At 40.4% G+C, this 21,546-nt stretch overlaps 1 protein-coding gene across 4 annotated transcripts in view; it reads right to left on the bottom strand.

The window, feature by feature from the left end:
• Positions 1 to 50: 50 nt before the first annotated feature.
• LOC105568800 (ryanodine receptor 44F) overlaps positions 51 to 21,546 on the bottom strand; it is a 39,215-nt gene continuing 17,719 nt past the window's right edge. For 2 of the 4 annotated variants that reach the window (XM_012024764.1, XM_012024763.1), the window contains exons 18-56: positions 20,046 to 20,244; positions 19,599 to 19,972; positions 19,156 to 19,378; positions 18,732 to 18,867; positions 18,256 to 18,551; positions 17,634 to 18,167; positions 17,293 to 17,525; positions 16,961 to 17,063; positions 16,730 to 16,885; positions 16,367 to 16,482; positions 15,734 to 16,279; positions 14,784 to 15,602; positions 14,544 to 14,698; positions 13,903 to 14,074; positions 13,078 to 13,355; positions 12,694 to 12,914; positions 12,397 to 12,487; positions 11,948 to 12,270; positions 11,502 to 11,805; positions 11,278 to 11,431; positions 10,369 to 11,163; positions 9,209 to 10,227; positions 8,743 to 9,114; positions 8,358 to 8,470; positions 7,741 to 7,834; positions 7,418 to 7,660; positions 6,154 to 6,565; positions 5,682 to 6,086; positions 5,396 to 5,612; positions 4,434 to 5,289; positions 4,165 to 4,364; positions 3,029 to 3,275; positions 2,606 to 2,884; positions 2,168 to 2,454; positions 2,041 to 2,101; positions 1,670 to 1,945; positions 1,395 to 1,551; positions 1,155 to 1,320; positions 51 to 1,047 (exon numbers count right to left, since the gene is read on the bottom strand). In XM_012024764.1, the coding sequence (XP_011880154.1) occupies positions 885 to 1,047; positions 1,155 to 1,320; positions 1,395 to 1,551; positions 1,670 to 1,945; positions 2,041 to 2,101; positions 2,168 to 2,454; positions 2,606 to 2,884; positions 3,029 to 3,275; positions 4,165 to 4,364; positions 4,434 to 5,289; positions 5,396 to 5,612; positions 5,682 to 6,086; positions 6,154 to 6,565; positions 7,418 to 7,660; positions 7,741 to 7,834; positions 8,358 to 8,470; positions 8,743 to 9,114; positions 9,209 to 10,227; positions 10,369 to 11,163; positions 11,278 to 11,431; positions 11,502 to 11,805; positions 11,948 to 12,270; positions 12,397 to 12,487; positions 12,694 to 12,914; positions 13,078 to 13,355; positions 13,903 to 14,074; positions 14,544 to 14,698; positions 14,784 to 15,602; positions 15,734 to 16,279; positions 16,367 to 16,482; positions 16,730 to 16,885; positions 16,961 to 17,063; positions 17,293 to 17,525; positions 17,634 to 18,167; positions 18,256 to 18,551; positions 18,732 to 18,867; positions 19,156 to 19,378; positions 19,599 to 19,972; positions 20,046 to 20,244 (11,795 nt within the window). In that variant the 3' untranslated portion in view covers positions 51 to 884. Of the gene's footprint in view, positions 1,048 to 1,154; positions 1,321 to 1,394; positions 1,552 to 1,669; positions 1,946 to 2,040; positions 2,102 to 2,167; positions 2,455 to 2,605; positions 2,885 to 3,028; positions 3,276 to 4,164; positions 4,365 to 4,433; positions 5,290 to 5,395; positions 5,613 to 5,681; positions 6,087 to 6,153; positions 6,566 to 6,967; positions 6,989 to 7,256; positions 7,278 to 7,417; positions 7,661 to 7,740; positions 7,835 to 8,357; positions 8,471 to 8,742; positions 9,115 to 9,208; positions 10,228 to 10,368; positions 11,164 to 11,277; positions 11,432 to 11,501; positions 11,806 to 11,947; positions 12,271 to 12,396; positions 12,488 to 12,693; positions 12,915 to 13,077; positions 13,356 to 13,439; positions 13,461 to 13,902; positions 14,075 to 14,543; positions 14,699 to 14,783; positions 15,603 to 15,733; positions 16,280 to 16,366; positions 16,483 to 16,729; positions 16,901 to 16,960; positions 17,064 to 17,292; positions 17,526 to 17,633; positions 18,168 to 18,255; positions 18,552 to 18,731; positions 18,868 to 19,044; positions 19,075 to 19,155; positions 19,379 to 19,598; positions 19,973 to 20,045; positions 20,245 to 21,546 lie in introns of all 4 variants that reach the window. The other 2 variants (XM_012024761.1, XM_012024762.1) reach the window with 2 other exon arrangements.

The following is a 21,546-nucleotide window of genomic DNA, read 5'->3' as shown; positions in this document are numbered from 1 at the left end:
AATATACAATTGGTACGCATAAGATTGAGGAAAGATCCGGGCTAACGAAGTAAAGAAGTATTTCTTTATTTATTATCAGGTAATCCTGTTGTAGAATTTTATTTACAATGTATTGACATCCTCGGACATACTGTGTGAGCTCAGTCGTATATAATGTCCAAAAGGTTCCCACTTTTCGTAGCAGTCAGAAAGAGATTTGCACATTATATAAACTTTAAATAACTTTAACTTACTTATACTATGTCATATATCTCAAACTTGTTATCACTGCGATACAGCATAAAATTACGCACAGGTATAGATTATCCGACGTATGAAAAGAAGGCAATATTGTAACGCTATGAATATATAAATTTGTGCAGTCGGTTTCGCCGTTTCCATCGATTCCAACAATAACATACCGCCGGCCGAAGGAAATCGACCTTTTGTCAACGATTGCTTATCTAAAACAGGAAATTGCCGGTTTTGGTGATACAGTTCATGTCACTTTTACAAAGATGGAAAAATATTTTTAATTTTATACGTTTCCCCGATATGACGTCAGATTATTTCTCTGTGTTCCAACATCTTCATTACACGCAGTACGCAACTAATGCATTACATTCACACGTCAGAAAGTCTATTAGTTAGTCGGAATAACAATAAATTGTCAAGTGGAAAACGGAGACGTAAGTTTACGAGATAAAAATCCTCTCTTCGTCATTATGAGGTATAAGACGTAGAATTTTCGCGAAATTTGATTTTAAACGAACGCTGATCTCGCGTTCTCGTTCGATGAGCAAAAATTTATGCTAAGAACTATCGAAGACGTTGTTCGATGAGGAGGGTCCTCTTCGTCAAGTAAGACCGATCGTTTCTACTGGTCACTTCAATTAGAAGTAATTTTACTTCTTCTTGGCCTCTTCTTCTACCGTCTCGTTCTGCTTGCGGAAGCAATCGCCTACCGGAAAGAAGTCCCAACACCTTTGTTGATACATATTCCATACATACGTTTCCTGACCAGTGTATTCGGTGTCTGGTTTGTTAATCAAGTGCATAAGGAAGAACCTGTTGATCGAAAATTATATGTGAATTGATAATATGAAGTATATCCTTCTTTTATTAAAAATACTTCATTGTAAAATCAGAATCGTAAAATATTTGTTCATATTTACATGTAATTTGCTAGATTATGCTCTTGTTGCACGTGGGTGTCGAATCCATGTGGCACCGCGTCGAAATATTCCTTTCCTAAACCGCATATGAAGCAATTGCTCTCCATATTTGTCTTCACGTTGTCGAGCTGATCTCGAAGTTCACCAAACGCGTCGATGATCAAACCTGAGAACCAATCGCGATATAATATCGTACTCTCTTTCTGCTGCGAGTCAGAGAATCAATCCGAGTATACTCACCTTGAATGATAGCCAACAAAATGACAATCACGAAGAAGAAGAATGTAATGTCGAACATTATACGGTAAACCTCGTAATCGTCGCCGTCGGGTTCACCGATCTCGTCGCCTATGCCACCGCCGGCTCTCACGCCTTTGTACAAGTGAAAAATGAAGCACTGCCAAAGGAAATACAAGACCCACATTAACAGTTTCGAATTAGAATAATTAAATCTAAAACTATGGAAATACATCATGACTAGATAAAGATTGCTCGTGTATATCTGTGTAGCATACCGTCAGCATATGATGACATTTTTTATCCGTTTCGTCTTCCTCCTGTATGTAGAACTTTCTAAAGAAATTGAAGGCTATCACTGTGTAGATATATACTATGATTGTCAGTAGCATCACTGTCAAGACTAGCTGCTTGCCGTTATGTGTCACAGATTGCAAAATTGTTCGTAATGTTTTGAAACCGACCGCGACGTCCAGCAGGTGAGCGGCGAAGAAAAAATTGTTATAGTTGCCGAGGATGGAAAATGTGAAGTACCACAAACTATATAAAAATGACTGAAAATAAAATAGCGCGATTACACGTAGGTATTCAATTGGAATAAATTACATATGAATTGGTCTCGCCGACAATTTACTAGAAAAAAACTTACGTTATCGGTGATGGTGACTCCGGCCTTCCATATTTGATATCTCCAATCGATATTTACAATGCTACAAAAATTATTAATTGCATTACAAAGTCTCGTGACAAGAGATACTATCGCGATGTGTACTTACAAGTGTATTAAGCCAGATCCCTCATCTTCCTGCTGGCTGAAAGAAGTCTTTTCCATTCCGAGCAAATTGCTGATGTAATCGAAATCGTATGCCTCGCTGTATTTTTGTCGGACCTTCTTCTTGACGAACTTGTCCCAATAATTCACGGGGAAAGTCTTCGCCGATATTACCATTTTATCCCAGTGCGCTTTAATATCGTCCTCTTCCGGCGTTTCGGCTATGTACAATCCATCGAATTCTACTCGTCGTGCAATTTCCTTCTCTCGTTTGAAGATGGCCAATGGTACCTAAATAGGTACAAATTCATTATTTCATAATGTTTACACGATAATTGCATCGGTCAGATTTACCAAAATGTTTCGTGTAGAAGAACATTTAAAGATTTTAATAATTTACGTGAAATAATTGTATAGTTATCGTTACTCGCGTTTCAAGTACCTTCAGATGATAATACGCGACCAGCATAGCGAGCGAAACGATAGAATGAAGAGCAGCCAGTAGCCTCATAACGTGAGCCATGTAATAATAATCCTCGGCCACTTCCACGAATTCCTGAGCCTCCTCGTCTTCCTCCTCCGAGCCATTCTCACCGCTGCCGCTGCCTATTTCCAAGCCACTACCTGCCAAGCCCGATGTCCCCTCGCCTGATATTTCCGTTAGCAAATCTGCCATTCGTCCACTACCTTCGTCATCCGAGTCCTCAGCCAAAGACGAAACCTGAATTTAATTTAACGTCAACATACGTGAGAGAAAAATAATACGTACGAGGCGTGAATTTATAGAATCTTATATTTTTTACTTCAGCTATGTATGTTGTGTATGTACATACATATGAAAAATTATTCTAATATTTTCACAAACCTTATAAAATAGCAGCATAAAGTTGATACAAAAGGCGAGAACTAACGCGACGTATTTGAGATTGTAAAAGTTTCTGGCCAAGAAGGATACCACGCGATGGCTATATTGGGACAGATCGATGCTCGAGCCTGAGGAAGGTTCGACCGAGGTTTCTTGCTTCGCTTCGGCTTCAACCGCTGCCATGGCTGCTTGCTGAGCCGCCGCTGCTTCTGCAGCGGCAGCAGCTTGCGCTCTGGCTTGCTCTCCACTAAATAAACGTAATTTAATTAGCGAAAAAATATAATTTTACAATAGGTTGTTCGCTTAATCCTATTATTTAAATTCAATTAGCAACATGCCGCAGAATCAAAATATTCAGTATTTTATTTTTTATTTCAAACAAGATAAATACTTGATTTTGGTATCGTGATTTAAATAGACCAATGTGCATGTTTCAATGCAGTTTTAAGCTACGACCTTTTCAAACCGAGATATCGCGACGGGACGAAATCAATTTTGTTTTTGTAATCAATCGACGATATCTCGCGATCCAGTTATCCGAGGTAAATGATTCTGCACTTATTAGAAGTGCTATGGTTTTAGCTTTCCAACGAGACCAGGTACGATTCGCTGCGATTTTTTTGTGCAAAGATATTGATAATTATATCGACCCGTGATTTTAATCCAAGGACGGGGCCGGCCTCGCGGGCCTCGCTCACCCCCTCCACGTCACGAAGCACGTGACAAATGATTTACTATCGGTCAGCTGATCAGCTGACTGCAGTAAGCGTAAGCGAACACGTGTGCACACATACACACACACACACGCGCGCGCGCGCATGCCGCGTTTATTCATAATTGGTACGCGCCCGCCGAATTTTTTGAACTTTAGAGCTCCGTACAAAATTGTCGTAGCGACATGCGACAAACGCAGATCTTCGTTTCACATTCTGCAGTTGGCTATACTCAATACACATATTGTTATCACGACATATAAATTTGCAAATATAATTTGAACCATTAAGTAATAGGCTGCGAACAGACATATTAAAAATATTAAAAATTATTACAATATGTAGATTAATTTTATGGATCATTTAATTATCTTTCATCGATGGACTGATATCTTTACATAAAGTTTGATATACTTGACTAACCCGAGCAGATCAGCTAAAGTGACAGGCTGCTCGCTCTCTCCTCCTTCAGCTCTGGCTCCCTCCTCGCCGATTCCCTCATCGGGTGTACTCTCACCCGTTTCTTCGATACTGGATTGCGGCGTAGAGGTAGCTGATTCGTGCGGCGCCAATTTTATTTGCCCTCCTTCCTCTTTTGTTATATCCATTCCGAAGGCTTGCACCTACGTAAACGATTTCTTCTAATACTATTCTTAGTGTGGTTCTAACATAATTTATTGAGAAAATTTTACTTGTAAATTTGACTCATCCGGCGTCGGTGGCAAAGCGGGTAAATGTCTCAATGGTTTCTCTTCCTCCTCCTTGACTACAATGGGCTCGTCCACGTGTGGTCCTCTCATTAGTGTTAGCAGAAGTTTCATAAAGTACTTAATCACACAGCCAACTCCAAAGCCAGAATAATAAAAGGCGTAGAAAATCATCTTGAAGAAACCGATGAAGAGCTCAGGTATCGTCATCTGTTGCATCTCAGCGATCTTATTCTTGATGTTGGTCGGCGAGAACATGTAGAAAAAGAAGTAAACGCCATCCTTGATGGCCTGAATACCCCGCCTGATTGGATCTTTATTTCTCTCTTCATCGTCGTCGGTCATATACGTGTACGAAGATTCCCTCGCCTTGCCGATCCCGCCGCTTTCCTCGACGGTCATCAACGCGCTCGCGTGTTGCATTTCAAAAATAGCGTCCTCGCAAAAGTTGATGAAGGTTTCGAGTTTCTCTTTTTCGCCAGCCTCGACTACCGTATTGTAGAAGTAGGTCTTCTTCGATTCCTTGATCTGCGGCTTCTCCCACTGTTCGATATTCGACTCTTTGATCTCAAAGTATACGCGCTCAATCTTCTTGTTGCCGCCGAGAATCTCGATCCTGCCTAAGAACGGCTCGAAGTAATTTAGAACAGAGCCAGCTGTTTCAAGGAACCTGGCTAATCTCGGCTCGTTAGGCATATGCTCGGACAGATTGGTGAGCAATACGGCCAGATTGAAACCAATTTCCTTCGCCGGCTCGTGGAAGCGATCCATGAAAGCGACGTAATTGATCTTGCCGTCGTGATTCGTCTCGCAGCAGGCCAGGAGAAATTCGATTTCCTCGCTGAAAACATTTGGAAAATTAAAGTTCTGATCTTGTAAATTTTAGTTTTTAGATGCAGAGTAGTTTAATTCGAAGAATAGGTGATAATGATATTTTATGAGCATACCTTGTGTAACTTTTCTGTTGCTCCATCTTCTCCTTGAAATCTTTAGGATACACCCAGCCGTCATTGTTAAGATCGACTTCCAGGAAACTCGGCGATGATACGAGATCCTTTAGTTTCAAGAACATATCGAAGTACTTCAGAATCAATTCCACGTTACTAGCCGACTCGACTAAAGTATCCACCATTTGTTTCCCAATCGTTCCGTTCACGACGTTACCTTTAAATCGCATATGAATATTAATTATCTTCTTCGCTGCCTTGAATAAAATAAAAATTACAGATATACCTTCGAGCATAGAAAGCATCATGGTAATCATATCCTTCTGCAAGTTAAGCAATTCTTTCAGAAGATCCACTTGACTGGAGTGCTTCGATAGTTTGTCTTGCATGTGTGAGAATAGAAACAAAAAACCTCCTACTGCGTCCCACAATCTGGAATGCGCTAAAGCTTGTTGATTCTGTGCGCATGGGCCTTGAATGACCTCAGTAAGGGTGTTGAAAACTTGACTAGCAACGCCAATAGCCTTGAAGAAGTTCGCTTTACCGGCAGGATCGATGAGCTCCTTGCTCGAGTAGTGCCAATAAAAATCCATGATTGACTCTTGCAATCGCAACAGGTAGTCGACGGTGCAAATGACCACGTTCACCGTCGTTGTGTTACCAGCTTGTGTCCTTAGGTAGTTTTGCCAATCTATTGAGGATAGGAAAAACATCATTCGATTAAACCTATCTTTCAATAGCGCTAACATAATACTTGCCGAGATTGTGACCCTCGCAAGTGAGTTGAATAAATCGGAATAAGGCGCAAGTGAATTCAGCGTCGTGCATATTTTTCTCGCCGGCTGCACCCTCGGAACCAACACCGAGACCCTCGGCTTTCGTGTTTCTCTCGAAAGCGTCCAGATCCAGCACGCTGCAAGAGTTCATTAGACCCGCGATGGATGTAAAAAAACCGACGTCTTTCTTCTCCTTCAAATGGTTCAGCATCCCTCGTTGAATTTCGATATTGCCGCCACGCAGGATAGAAATTCCAAGCTCCAGAGTCTTCATCACCATTTCGCTGGGAATGCCCTTGCACGCCGATATGTGCAGGAGGACCATTTCGGCAACGCCGCGATTCGCTAGACGAGCTTGATGGAACAAAAGTTTCTGCTTCTCCATTTCTTGCTCCTGTATTATAGAACGTAATAAAATGTCATATTAAAATGAGCTTATGTGCGCGAGCATAAATTTGATATTTATGTATACATATGTTTTTATATCAAACATCCAATGCTTGATTTATGTAATATTATGTTATCTTATCTAATTAAACATTTTGTACATAATTATTCTTATTTATAAACTAATTTCCTTTATTTGACCAACTGGCAACTTTTATTAGTAATAAGCACAGAGTGCTTATTACTAATAAAAGTTGCCAGTTGGTCAAATAAAGGAAATTAGTTTATTATTATTCACTGGCGAAGAAAAAGGATTCATCTCAGTATTCTTATTTATATCGTTTGCAAGACTTAAAATATGACATTATTTTACAAAAAACATTTTCATACACGTAATGCAATATCTTACCATAAGTTTGTGCATTGGCCTCTTGAGAATTACATTAAAAGAAAAATACAGAGTTTAATTATATTGTTAGTAACGGATCGACGGGAAGAAAACAATTTCTGTAGTCTACGATGCTTTGCTTTTTCATGAGTGATATTATACACATCGCTTTGATTTCGATGACTAACACAATGTAGCACAATTCAACGAATTCGGGTATCATAGTATAGAAAACATATATGTAATTTATACTTTGATCTGCGAGCATACATTAAGCGGATGGATTCTCGCACTAACTACTGATTCTTACCGTAAACAGTTTATGTCTCCGCTTTTAGTATGTTAGAAAAAGATAGGAAATTTGTTAATAGACTGCGGTAGACAGATTTTATGGGGATTTAAAGGATCCGATTTTCTCGCTCGAATTATCAACAGACTTATCTATACTTGTTATCAATCGAAGATGCTTACATGGATCGAAGCTCCTCCTTCTTCCTCGCCGCCTCCTTCTTCTTCACCTTCTTCCTCTTCCTCTCCGCAAGATTTCGAAATAATTTGAGCGTAACTCATGTAAAGTGGATCCTCTTGAAGAGCGCCTGATCGTTCGGTCATAGCTCCGCGACAGAATGTTGTTACCAATTGTGTCAACGGATCGGGCTTGCCTTCATCCTCGGCCTTATCCATTTTCTTCAATTCAGCATCTTCAAATGATTGCTGATGGGGACAAATATAGTAATAATATTATTTTACATGAAATTACATATCAAATGTAAAGTAATGTAGGCTGTAATTACCGTAAGATCCTCGATCATCACTTCTTGACCCACATTTTCATCTTGTAGCCACAGCTCGTAATACGTCCGTGCAAAAATGTTTATTGCTCGATGTCTAAAAGAACAGATTTGTATAACTTTGTTAAGATTCGTAGAAGATTATGCCGAATACAGTAAAGATTAATTTACGTTAATCGTACCTTCTCAATTTATACAGAGGTTCACTACGCAAACATGCAATCGCCGCTCTTTTTCTAGCAGCGCACAATACACGTTTCCACCCATCTCCCGATGGCGGTGGCTTTGTCGCCTGTTAGCATAACGTAAAAACAGCAAGCGCACTCATTAAATCACTATTAGTTATCTTTTATTAATCATTGCAGTTAATATTATGTAGTATTCAACGCTCAAAATGATTGATCGATTCTTATTGCCTAATTGTTTCTCTCTTCGATTAACAAACGGCAAAGTAGCTAATAAATTCTATGCAAATCAACAACACAAAACAGCGACACTCAATGTAACATAAAATAGAAATGATTTTAGCGATATTAAAAGAATTAATAATGTATGAGTTCATAATTGAAAGATTAACGGTTAAATGAAGCGAAAACGTAACTAAATAACAAGAAGGATACCTCGGCAAGGAATGTAGGGAAGTTTGGCGGAAGCAAGCGATTACCGCTCGTTTACGCTGGATCGACACCACTGATCGATATTGACTCTTGCTCTGCTGTTGTGGATGATCTATCTACTCGAGAACAAAAGTACGGAATGAATACGATGAACACTTCGACGCGATTTAAAGAAACAGAAAAATGATGATGACATGATGAAATGATTTCCAGACGATAATCGAGTTCTCAATTCCAGTGATCACGAAAACATTCATATCAATAGCAAATTAGAAAAAAGGCCACAGAGCTTCGGAGATTTTTCTCGATTAATTTTAAATATTCACAAAATTTTTAAATTTACATTTATATTATCAACGTTAAGCGGGGGGATTTTTTAACAACTAACCATGTGTAAACCGTACAAAACTTTGGCCATGTCAGTGATCCTAGCGACGACATCTTCCAGTTGTTGAGCCTTTACAGGCTCCATCGCATCCTTTTTCTGACCTAATTGAGAATACAGATAATGCTGCCAGGACATTTCGTCGGCGGGATCGATCTTGTCCGGCAACGTCAGTTGAGTCTTGGCAAATTCCGAGATATCAGATTCCGGCATCTTTTTCAGGAATCTGTCTTTGCAATGCTGCACCAATTCCTGTTCACGACCGGCGAAAAGATTCAAGCCTACGGGTAGCAATCGCTTCAGGCAAGCGACCATCAGGGATGCCTGCACTTCCTTATCCTTGTCTCTCTTCTTGTCGCGATTTTTCTTCTTCTTCTGTATAGCGAAGAAATACTTGAATGCTTGATCTTTTGATTTGTGAGACAAAAGCACAGTAATTGTTAAAAACATAAGAACAGCTTGTACGAACCTTGCTTCCTCCAGAAGGCGCAGTGCCATCGGACACCGCGGCAGGTCTTCTCGTTGCAGTAGGCATGATAAGCACCATGTTATCGATCTCATTGGCGGATATAAAATTTTGTTCTTCACGCAAAAAGTATTGCGACTTGGACCAGATATTAAATATAGCCGCCACGTGATTGTACAGATCCTCGGCTTCAGGAATGTTGTTCCTCAGCCAATGATTCCTTTGAAGATCGACGTACTTAATCAACAGAGGATAAAACGAGTAGATATCGCGCACGAGTAGCTGCCAATCTTCTTGAATTTGCGCTTCAACTTGCGAGGTATCCTCGGTCGAAGACTTGATGAAGCCCCGAAGAGATTCCTCCTTATGGAACATGGTGTCCGTTCGCTTTCTGACGCGCTCGGCAAGGGGCAAAAATGGATCCTTCAACAATTCCTCGGACGAGTTGATAATGATTTGCTGCGTGTAGGCAGCGATGCGCGTCATCCACGGTGCATTCTCGTTGCCGATGTTCTTCTTAATTAGCTTCAGTACGTTCTTCAGCAACTGATTCATGTGATCGCTGGTTACCATGCTGACGTAGGTACCCTCGGTCGGATTCACGTTGTCAGGTCCTTGTGCCCACCAGAATGGCAAATAAGAGCAGAGCAGAGGTAGAATTACGTCGACGACGTGAGGAGCGTCGTTGTAAGTCTTCTCGGATTCGACGAACTGATCGACCTCGCCAAGGATAGTTTCTAAAGTCGGCATACTTGATTCCATTTTTGTCATGATGTCCTGAGCTTCCAGAGAATGATCCGCAATTCGATTCAGGAGGGAATACTGATTGTGCTTGTTCAGATGAGGCTCTAAGAAGGCTACCGGGAAGCAGCTCGAAAAAGCACCCAGGCAGGAGCCTAGATTAGGTTTATGTCGCTCAATCTCAGTCTTCAGGTATTTTCTATCGTGCGTCAAAGTAGCGTCTATCCCGAGAGTGTATAGAGACGCCAACATTTTATACGACGCTACTTGAATTTCGTCAACTGTAAAAGAAAGATAAAAATTTGATTAAATCACACAGACTAACTCAATTAAAATAATTAAATATTAAACATGCTGATTAAATTAAAATAATTAATTAGTTATTTTAATCTCGTCAATTTTATATTACTCGAAATACTTACGTAACAAGTCGCTGCCATATTCGCACGCGGCAAGATGATCGAACATCGCAGTGAGCACCGGTAGAATTACGCTATTAATGTACGATAATGACGTGGAGGTTTTCAAATGCGTGCCTCTGAGATGACTGTACTTCCCTTCTTGGAGGTTCAAGATGGTGTGACCTAGATCATCGGCGGTATTATTGAAGAAAGTCAGCATGGATGTTCGAATGAACTCAGGACAGTTTTTCACGAGACTCTTGGCGTCTATACCCTTCACCAATACTTGCAGACAACGAACTGTTATCCTCACATCCGCGCCAAAGGCGGCGAGTCTCGATCTCAGTAAACTGGCTAACTTGCAGAAAAGAGCGGCCACCATCTCCTTCTCCTTCAACGATGCTGCACCGACATTGTTCGTAGCGGTGGCCACGGCAATGAAATAGTTTCTATGCGTGCTAAAGTACTTCTCCATTAACGGGAGAACTACTTTGCTGAAGAACTTAATGTCTCTTGTCGATGTCTTGAAACTATTTCTTCGGCTGAACGTGTCGGAGGGTTTCAAGAGCTTCATGTTGATCGTTGCCTTGTCCAGATAAGCTATCAATTTCTCTAACAAGGAGTAAGCGAATCTTAATTCTACCGCGGCAACCGCGCCAGCCACTTCGGTCTCCGTACCGCCGCGATTAGGTTTGTGAAGCTTATAGCCTTGATATTGCAAGTACTTGAGGAATTCCTGCGATCGCTCACGATCTTTTCGTTTCTCCTTATCGGTCAACAGATCGTAGGGTACAAGCTGAGGATGAATGCCACCTCCTGTAGTCATTAAATATGTAACGAAAAAATTATTCGATACATTATTAAATTGATTTTAAGAGAGAAATACAAAAGATGAAAAACTGAGAATATTAGGTAATAACTTGTGCTAACCGCAAGTATTAAGTTCTTCCTTCTTCTTCTTTGCCCAAATGTCGTGAGCATTATCTGCCAAACGTTCGGCCATATTCTGCATTTCTCTGCTTAGCGTCAGATTAGTCATGTCCACCGGGTGAGGATTGTAATTAAACGGATTTGACGAGTCGCCCTAACACATTTGAAAATATGTATATGTCTATCTTTTACGGATATAATGAATTTCACGAATAATCTCTTACTTGACTCTTGGAAGACCTTCTCATGGAACTGCGATTGGTCGACGGCACATCGACCTCCGCGTGTTCCACGCTCCAGCCAATCGCCAGGAGAGCTTTCAAGCTCTCTCTGACGGGTTCCTTGTATCGCTCTCGTTCGTAATCACTCAGCATGTTGTATGGTTTCAATCTCGGGTGGGTTTTATTCATGTCCGACCACTGGTCGCCGTAAGTCCAGCCGTTCTCTAATTTACGGCTAGCCCAAGCATCGTGATAATGCTCCGAGAATTTTTGTACAATTTGATTAAGATCGTTATTGAGAACCACGCTAAAAGAAAATTATAACGAAATATTAAGATATTGAGGATAACGGAGAGATTTTTTATATTTCACGATTACCATATTAAAGTTTTATTTTTATAATTGACATAATTATTGAAATTTCTTATCGACAAGAATTAATAATTAACCTGGTGGTGTTGATTGGTTGCGGATTGTAAGGGCCGTCAGGTGATTGAGTCGAGGCCGATTTGCTGCCGTACCACTCGTCGTCGTAATTCTTCGACAGAGAATAATCTGGTGGCAAGGCGCAACCGATGGCCGTCAGGCAAGGCAGCGCCTTTCCGAATAATTCGGGATCGTAATCCATCTTAGACAGGGAGTCGAATATATTGCTGAAGAGAACCATCGTGAGACGTTTCTCTTCGTCGCTTGATGCGCCGTAAGCGCCTTGACCGGTGGAGCCGGTGGAACCGTAATATCTCGCGCAACGTTCGTAATGCAGCGTTAACAACTGACAATACAAAAAAATTAATCATATTGTAATACAGCAAAAACTTTTGCTTAACAAACTTGTAATTATTAATTTTATTTACTGTCTATGTTAAATAATAAGAGCTAAAAATAATAATCGACGTACTCTGAGAGCCACAGTAGTATACTCCGATAATTTCGATACATCGACGGTCAGCTTTCGTAATAACTTCAGCAACATGCTTGGTTGCATTTGACTGCAAGAGAAAGTTGAATTAAGATTTTTTTAAATAAAATTCGCACATTCGTAAAGACCTTATGTAGAAAGGAATCATTTTTAATCTCAGTCATTTAAATAACAATGTTGATTTTTTAAAACTTACGAGACAAATGAATTTTTTTTCTTAAAGTATGGTAAAAGTTTTGGTTAATCGACTTAGTGTTCAGGAAATTCTTCACTTACCTAGTCAACGCGACGAGGAAGTCCGAGACGGCTTCGCGTTGACCCTTCGTCAGCATCCGATTCTTGCTCAATCTGTAGACCGTGTGCAACGTGGCGTCGAGTAAACTCGCGTAATTGTCCGCCTCGTTGTAAAATTTGGAATGCTTGATTAGCAACGGCAGAATGCTGTTTCCTATATAACGATTCATAGCGAGTGCCATGTCAGATTCGTAGCCGTCGTTCTGCGAAAAATTAAATCAGACAATGATGCGTGAATTCTCAATTGCCCGGTTTGCGATCTTTGAGAAATTGTCGCCTTCGTTAAAGTAATAAAACGACAAGCTTGCGAGTAATAAAATTTAAGTGATATTACGCGAAGTATATAGAATGCAACGTGATCCGTACTCTGTCGAGCATGGTGGCGGCACGAAGATCTGGCAGGAAAGCTTCCTCCAATAGCTTGTAGAATAACTCTTGCGTTTCGATGCCGTAAACGCGTTCGAGGAACAGCACAATGCTTTGCTTGTGCCCTGGTATCAAACCAGACGGCGTATCGCTTTTCGGTCGTTCCTCGCCAGCGGCGGGGTTGAGCAGCGTAAATCGTAAAGACAGCACACCTTGAAGATCATCCAATGGTACTAACGATCTCAAAATTGCCCGGGCTCGGAGAGACTCGTTCTTTCCTGAAATAATTGTGCTGCTTCAGGCAACCGAGCATTATTTCTAATATAAATTCTATCAAAGCAAAATTTCCTTTTATATATTACCGACGGATTTTGTAGATGCCTCTGTTGCTCATTAAAAAAGAAACAAACGATTGTTATTAGATAATTTATTGCCGTCCGTACGTAGTACAGTTTTCGCGCGATTTTATGTCGCGAAAAGTATATGTGCAATGCAACGATGGTGCGAGAATTGAAGTAATTTGAGAATTTTATTTTTTCTTTAAAACTATAATCTTATATTTTTATATGTCTATAAAAAGATTTACAGACTTGTCTATTTTATTATTTATGAATAATTTAGATTCAAAGAAAATTATTTCCAAAAATTGTTCAATCTTAATTATATATTTAGGTTCTTCATTACATTTTACATTGCTCAATTGCCAAGTAACTAATGTGAAAATTATATGAGAGTAATAATTAGTTTAAGACACTAAATGCAACAGTTGTTATAAGTTTTGTATCAATGGCGATGAATATTCAATTCTTTGGACCGTTTTCTTACCTTGCTCTATAACGGAAGAATCCGGAGCACAGCGGCCTAACAGGTCAACGAGGGTGCAATAGAAATTTAATATCGCCGCACCCGTGTCGATGTAGTCTTCGTCGTCATCCGATTCCGGGAGTGGATGCTCGAACTGCATCACCATCGCCGTGCCCTCGGCCTCATCGTGCACCTGTGCGAGGTACTAAGTTGACACAATATTAATGGGAGGCCGGGTACATGCTTGCGGAGAATTCACTTTAAGTTTGTCGCACAGTCATATTTCATGCCACATTTGTAGCGAACTCGATTTGTTTCCGAACCTTTTATCGCGTGGATTACGAGAAATTAAGTTCAGATTAATTCTGCTCTTCTAAGGGGATTTCGATAACATATCAAAGTGCAATAAACATGAATCAAATCACACGAATTTTAAGAATTAAAAAGAAGAACTGAGTAAAAATTATTAAAATAAAGAAATCTCAAGGGAATTACTTAATGAGAATATGCAGATGTCTATCTGCTAATTTTCGAGGGTGTAGGGCTGATAAATCACACATATCTTTTTAAACAACAATCAAAAACAAAAATAGTTTCTTACTTACAAAACAGTTCGCTTATAGTCTTTAGCTTTAACTAAATAAAAGAGTGAGATGTCTTACTTTTCGTCTATCGGCAATGCGTTCAGACATTTTGTTAGCTTCTATAATGGCTCTCAGTAAGCCTTCACCTTCACCTCGAAGAGCAGGGCCCAAGCATTCTGGTCTTCTGATTAGCAGACGGATTACCAAGTTGGCATTTTCCTCCACGCTTTCGCCTGTGATTAAGATCGCAGTATTAATATTACTTTTACAATAGAAATTTATATAAATAAATCAAATTTAAAAAGATAGCAAAATTACCATTGACCCAGACGCAAAATCTCAAGAAATCGAGATAGCGTTCACCCTCGACTGGATCCCAGCCTAAATCAGGATAGCCCTTCTCGACTAACTCCGAATTGGACTGCAGGCCACATCGCGATAGATAGATAGCGATTTTCTCGAGATAATGTTCTCTCAGAGCCAGAGCTAACTCGGTGTTCTCCATGAGTGACGAATACGCTACGTCCAACGGCGTCGATCCTCGCAGCGACGGTCTTGCCAGCAGAATATTGCTGTTCTCCAGCAAGAAGTCAAAGTGGTCGAACATAGCCTTTTGATTCTGTCTGGATGTGCGGCAGAAGTAGCACAAGAATCTACAACAAGCCACAACCATCTCGTGAGAAGTGTCCTTCTCCTTCGATGCTGGCTCGCCCTCCGCGGCTTGAGCCTGGGTTTGAGCATCGGACTGTGCCTGGGAGCGTCTTCCCAGGGTGTTTATCATGATGGCCATTACGTTCTCGTGGATTCTCAGTACTCTGATGAGGTCAGGATGTTGAAAGAAAGTATGATTGTTCACCAGCTTCCACAGTCGCTCTCGAACCAGCGCTTCCTCTTCCTGGGACATTTGTACCGGCAGCAAGGCACGGATCTGGCTCAAACCGACCCACATCAACGCGACATCGTCCTTCGTCTTGTTGTTAACGATATAAGTTTTCTCTAATGCTCTGATCAACTCGCCAACAGTGTCATATTGTCTGACCAATAAACTGAACATCTCTCGCACGAGTTTCGGCGTCTCGATTTGCGATTCCTCGGCCCAGTTTACGATGGTTGATATTAGCACCTTACGAAACACCTCTAAATAGGATAAAACAAATGCAATTGTTCATAAATACATTACGACTTACGTAATGTCCATTTATTATAATATAAATTTATATTATAATATTTATTATATAAATATAATTGAGGATAAACAAAAGACTTACCTTCCGGAGTCTTTTTCTTGGGTTCAACTTCAGGTTTAGATTCCTCTTCTAATTCTTTGACAGCATTAATAAAATTGAAGAGGCGTTTCATAGCGCCAGGTTTCTGAACTTCCTCGACTGGTTCATTTGCTGCATTGGCTGCTTCTTGAAGAGCAGTTAAGGACACATAGGACATTAACTCGCCGTGGAAATCGTTCATCTTAACAATGAGATCCTCGCCGCAGGGACAATTCTCCGGATCTTCCTCGGAGTCCAAATTCTTGAAGCTTAAAATAGCATTCATTTGCTCGCGCGGAGGACACCTGAATTCTCTGGTCTTCTTGGCAGCGATGGCCGACGGCAAATCCGACTGTTTGATTTCGATGTAACGTCGCAATTGATCTGCCTGCAACTCCCCGACCAAGTCGAAAGCGAAGGCGATGATGGATTCTACGCGATGTCGTAACTGGATATCGTTTAAATGATGAAGCAGATAGCACATTTGTAACTTCGCTCCCTCGGCCATTTTCATATGTAGCAAACCTTTCTTGTGCTCGTCTTTTCCTTCTATAATATTTTGTTGACGTACTGAATTATGTTTCTCACTTATTAATATATAATTAATATTTAATGCTACTTTTCTAATTGGCTTGCCTTTATCGAAAGTCGGATCCCAAGTTTCGGGGTTTATCATGATGAGCAGCTTGAATACATCCTCATTCCTCAGCATGCCGACTAAGAGCAATCTATCTACCAACTTTAGGAGAGGTCTGTAATTTTCAAAATTGCATCAAGATATATTTGACTGTAGGATGAAACATTGTAAGCGCGAAGCAAGAAATTGAAAATTCCTATTGAAAGAAGAAATAGTGAAACAAGCTCGTTTTGTTTTTCGCTTAAATATTTGAAAATGGAGATACGATGATTATCATTGCTCCGCTAGCATTGACGAAGAACATTAGTTGCAGCAGCAGCAGCAGCGGCAGCGGCGGCAGCAGCACTTATTATCTTACATACAGGAAAAGATTCTCATTGCTGCCTCCGATCGGATCTCGGTTGTGCACCTGATTCACTTCGACAGCCTCGTTGAGTGCCATCATCACGTAATCCCGCACGACGTCGAGCGGGAAGTGCGGGCTATACAGGTTCTTTATGTTCTCAATTGCTTGGTCACTGGAAGGAACATTCCTTGATGGCAAACTGATTAGTAAAGGGTCTCACATCTACTTGGGGAAAAGCTTCACTTACCTGATCTCCGTCATCTTCATTTGCGGCCGGATAGACTCGGTCTCCAAATATCGGAGACTATGTCTCATCTCAGAATCCTCATACAAATCCTTTAATTCTTGACCTACGCAATAGACAAATAATTAATACACAGAAACATATCTTGATACAATCAATAAAAACTTGTTTATTAAACTAATTAATAAGATTGCAAAATGCAGCTAACGTAAATTCTTAAAAATATAGAGTTCGAGGCAAAGATCATACAAAAACGGTTTTGAAAATGTTTAATTGTTAATTTCAGTGTATGATATGTGCACGCGAGTTGTTACTCTTAAAAACCAAATTCTTACCAAGCGGTATTATGTATTCGTTTTTGCACACTTCCATCGTCGTCGCATGAGACTCGAGATGTAGGGCGATAAGTAAGTCGTAAAATCCTTGTCGCAGGGGCCCGGACATATATTCGGCTCGTATTGCGTATAACAATTGTTTCTGGTCAACGTGTTGACACAGAGCGTGTGCCGCACGATAATTCGATTGATAGCACAGAGCTGCGTACAGTGTCAGCGTATGCGCATGGAAACTGTGCAAGGGAACCAATTGTTTTAACAATATAAGAGGGAAAAGTTTGGGTAAGAAAAATAAGATTTTTCAAGTCTCTCCCGATAAATTTTTCTCGTCGACGTCTTACCTGAGCAGCTTGTCCATCTCGATAAGCTCCAGAATGTCAATGCATCTGTCTTCTTCGGGTATATGAAGAGCCAGCATCGAGATAGCGTCCTCGCATAGCATCGACCAGCCTCTGATGTCGGACAGTTTCAAGGCGTGTACCTGAAGAGACTGATTCGGCACTCTGGCCCATTGGTGCGGCTTCAGACATTGCACCTTCAATCTCGGCGGAAACTGCGGTATCACGTGTCGTTCGGAATTCTGCAGCACGGCGGCTGATAACGGAAGCGTCGTCGAGGTCCTACCAAGTTCGATTTGCAGGATCTCTTTACTGGTGGCCTCGACGAAGATCGCCGGGAATAGCTTCGTGTCTGGTTCCATCTTGAACTTGTGACTCGTCTCTTTACCTTCGCAGGTGAAGGACACCCAGCCTGTCGCGGTATCGACAAAGCATCCGACGAACATACCCTGAGATGCACCTTTGCCCGATGCATCTTGAGTAACTTCGTTGTACAATTCATCCGCTCGGACCATATAGCAGCTTTGTCTGTCGACTCTGCAACATTACATGTTTTTTTAAGCGAGCATCTTTTACAGTTGTGCTTTTGATAAAGATTCTATGATAAGTAAATACTGAAACGCACTGATCCACGAGACGCTCGTATTCGTCTACGATCGCAACAGAAGATTTTCTCACGCGGGATAAATTGAAGTCCTTCGTGTGCAAGTGATATTGCGAAGTAACCCAGCCAACGTAAACGTGAGTCGGATCTTGACCGGGGAATATCCTAACGCCGTAGAAGTACTCGTTCATTAACTTCATGCACTCAGCGTCGAAGATTTCATTGCCGATCGCTTCGACGCCACTTCCAGTTAAAACGGACATCGCTTTGGGAACGTTACGCTCCGGGATTTGCGGCGGGATGACTTTCAAGTCCGTCTACGCGAAAACATTTTATAATTAGCAATTTATTACTAGAAAGTATTTAGATCAATGCTTTCAAAAGTTACAAAATGTCTGGCGAATTCTGAAATTCTTTCATGAAGTATAAAAATAGCTTTACATACTTTTATTCAGCTATAGCGCTCGTTAATGTCGCAATATTTGTTATGTACTCACAGTTGAAACACGAATTTGTGGAGCTTTGGCACTTTTGCTTCCGAGCGTTCTCGTACTTTTATCTGAGATATCCGCGCGGACTGGCTCGGGTGTTTTCGACTTTGCATCCGGCGATTTCGCTTTGCGCGAGAAGAACCTGCATACAATAAAAATTGATTAAGCAACTTATTCAAATTAGAATCTCAATAATAAAAAGTAAAATAAAACCAATCGTCCAATTCATTACTGAGATATTGAATACATCGATGATTAAACTAAAGATATTGATAAAATTATATTTTATAGTAATGTTGGAAATACTTAAGAAACTTACGGTACATCCTCCATCTCTTTGCTAAGCTTACTAACAAAGTCAAAGTATCAAAGTCAATTTGTCTTTTGCAACATTTATAAGAAACCGTAATCATTAATGATTCATGCTTACCGGAAGGGCGAACGACCGCGTTTCTTCTTGTCGTCTTTTATGTCACCGTTCATCTCGCCGTATCCATTCATTTCACCGTCCATGACCGCGTTGTCTAAACGCGATCCATAAAGTGAACCTTTCCTGGGCGGTCTGGCAGGCTTGCCTCTTTGCATAGGAAGCGGCGATTCTTTCATCATCTCGTCCGCCTCAGCCGCATCTTCCGAATAATTTCTCTGCAGCCCTACTCAGTACCATTTATATTAAATTCATCGTATAATATAATCATTTATATTATTATTCTAATATTATTAAATATTGCAATATTTTCGCAAATTGAACAGTTTTATCTAAAACTTTCCTTAAAACTGATGAGCTGCAATCGATTTATTTCTTTATAAATCATATAACATATCTGAATATTGCAAAGTATATTTTTAAATTAATGCTTTTTATATTATTACCTTTAATATCGCTCATACTGAAGCCGGACTTCATAATCTGCTCCATGTGAGCCGACGGTGCTGCCTGTTGTCCTTGCTCAACTTGCTCCGCTAAAAGTCTGTTCTGCCGCATTTTAATCTCCTGCCACCTCCGCAATTTTTCACCCTCCGTTATAAAACCAGATTGGCAAATCACGGGCAACGATAATCTTAGAAATTCCCAGTTAGCCTTCTCCATAGTTTCGAACGTGTTGTGGGAAATTTTCAGACACGGCGGTGTGTCGGAACCGGCTGGTATCCTAGCCACGTCGATTCGCGTATCGACCATGTCGTCGGTGTTCTCGAAAATGGGCTGATCTTTCGTGTACCAATATGTGACCAAACGGTTCATATTCCTGCAAGAAAATTAATAGACGACATTGATTTTTCTGCCACCTGCCGTATTCCGTTTTTACAGAAATTACTTACACGCAGAACGGCTCGTAGCCCTCCTGCAAACCGCAGGTGGTGAAAAATTTCAGGGTATTCACATCTTGGCCGAACGTCAATCTTGCCTTTTGACCGACGCCAAGGGTGAATGCAGGCACGAAGGAGTCGCCTTGTACGTCGGCGAAAGAAGTTTCACCGCCGAGTGCGTCCATCAACAATTCTCCGTTTAAGGAGAAACCTACGTAATTTGCAGATTTGTACCGAGATGTACTTGCATCGAGCGTTGCGAAAAGTCGAAACGCACAACATAATATAGAAGGTTGTACATAAATGAATAACAAATAGCTTTTTAACTCGATAACTTGAACCGTTACACATTCATTTTTGTCGCTGTCGGATGTCGGAACGTAGCCGATGGTCCAACGAGAAAATTTCTTTTAAAAAAATTAATTTTCTCATTAGACCATTGGCTACGTCTCGACTTCTGACAGCGACATACGACGCATTGTATAACAGGCCTTAGTGAAAAAAAATGCAATTAGACGACAAATAGTCACTACAATTACTCAGATATCGAATGTTAGGTATGTTGTGACATATAAAAAACACAAGCTTATAGTTTCTCTGTATAAAAAAAAACAATCGTGCTAGGAGGATTCTTTTTCAATAAAATTTTCTTAACGGCTAAGTGAAAAATACTTAAAATATTGTAGCAAAGCAAGTGTTGAAGTAGGCCGTATGAACAAAAGCTTTTGCTTCCGTCTGCCGCTTTAAAAAGAGATTTGAATAGAAAACAATATTACAATCATCCAAAGTTCGAAGATAAAGCCTTCGTTTTATTTTTATTCATACGACCTATTAACACAAATTCAGACAGAATACGCATGCAAGCGACGTTAGTTGAAGGCGGTGTAATGAAAATCAAATATGTGTATTATCACACACGGACGATGCGTTAAGATAATAAATCTTACATTAAAAAAAATAAAATATAGACATATAACCGAGATAAAAAAGAATAAAGATTATAACAGTTTAACGGGAAATACGCATGTATCTGAGAGATCTCCTTCAATATTTTCTCCTCGGTAGTTTAATTTACGCGCTCATGTGCATTTTGCAATTTTGCAAGTTTGAAATTAATAGTTAATTAAAGTATACTTAGAAAGCTAAATCGTTTAGAAAGATGAAGACGCCATGTGACATTTCCGAAAAAATTTTATTGTATATTCGGGAATTGGTGTTTCAGAATACACGTAATATGATGGATGGTGATATCTGGGGTCATCCTAGTGTTAGTGATTAGTAGATATGAATTATGGAAGCACTGTTGTCGCTGACAGTATAACAGTATAATACACTGAGTAGAGTACTGGATACCGGAAAAGACATTGGGCAGACATATGATTTTTGTCGCTCGTGAACGTGACATTATTAATGATGATAGAAACCAGGGCTGTTTCTGGTTTTGTAGTTAACCCCATAAAGAAAGGTATGTTAAAATGACGAAATGAAACATCTTTTATCCAAGAAGTGCACG

This window comes from Vollenhovia emeryi, unplaced genomic scaffold (genome assembly GCF_000949405.1).
Source record: "Vollenhovia emeryi isolate VEMERY1.0 unplaced genomic scaffold, V.emery_V1.0 DF939127.1, whole genome shotgun sequence".
In the NCBI taxonomy this organism is placed as follows: domain Eukaryota; kingdom Metazoa; phylum Arthropoda; class Insecta; order Hymenoptera; family Formicidae; genus Vollenhovia; species Vollenhovia emeryi.
The sequence above is the reverse complement of the archived record's forward strand: the minus strand, read 5'-3'. Positions and strand labels throughout refer to the sequence as shown.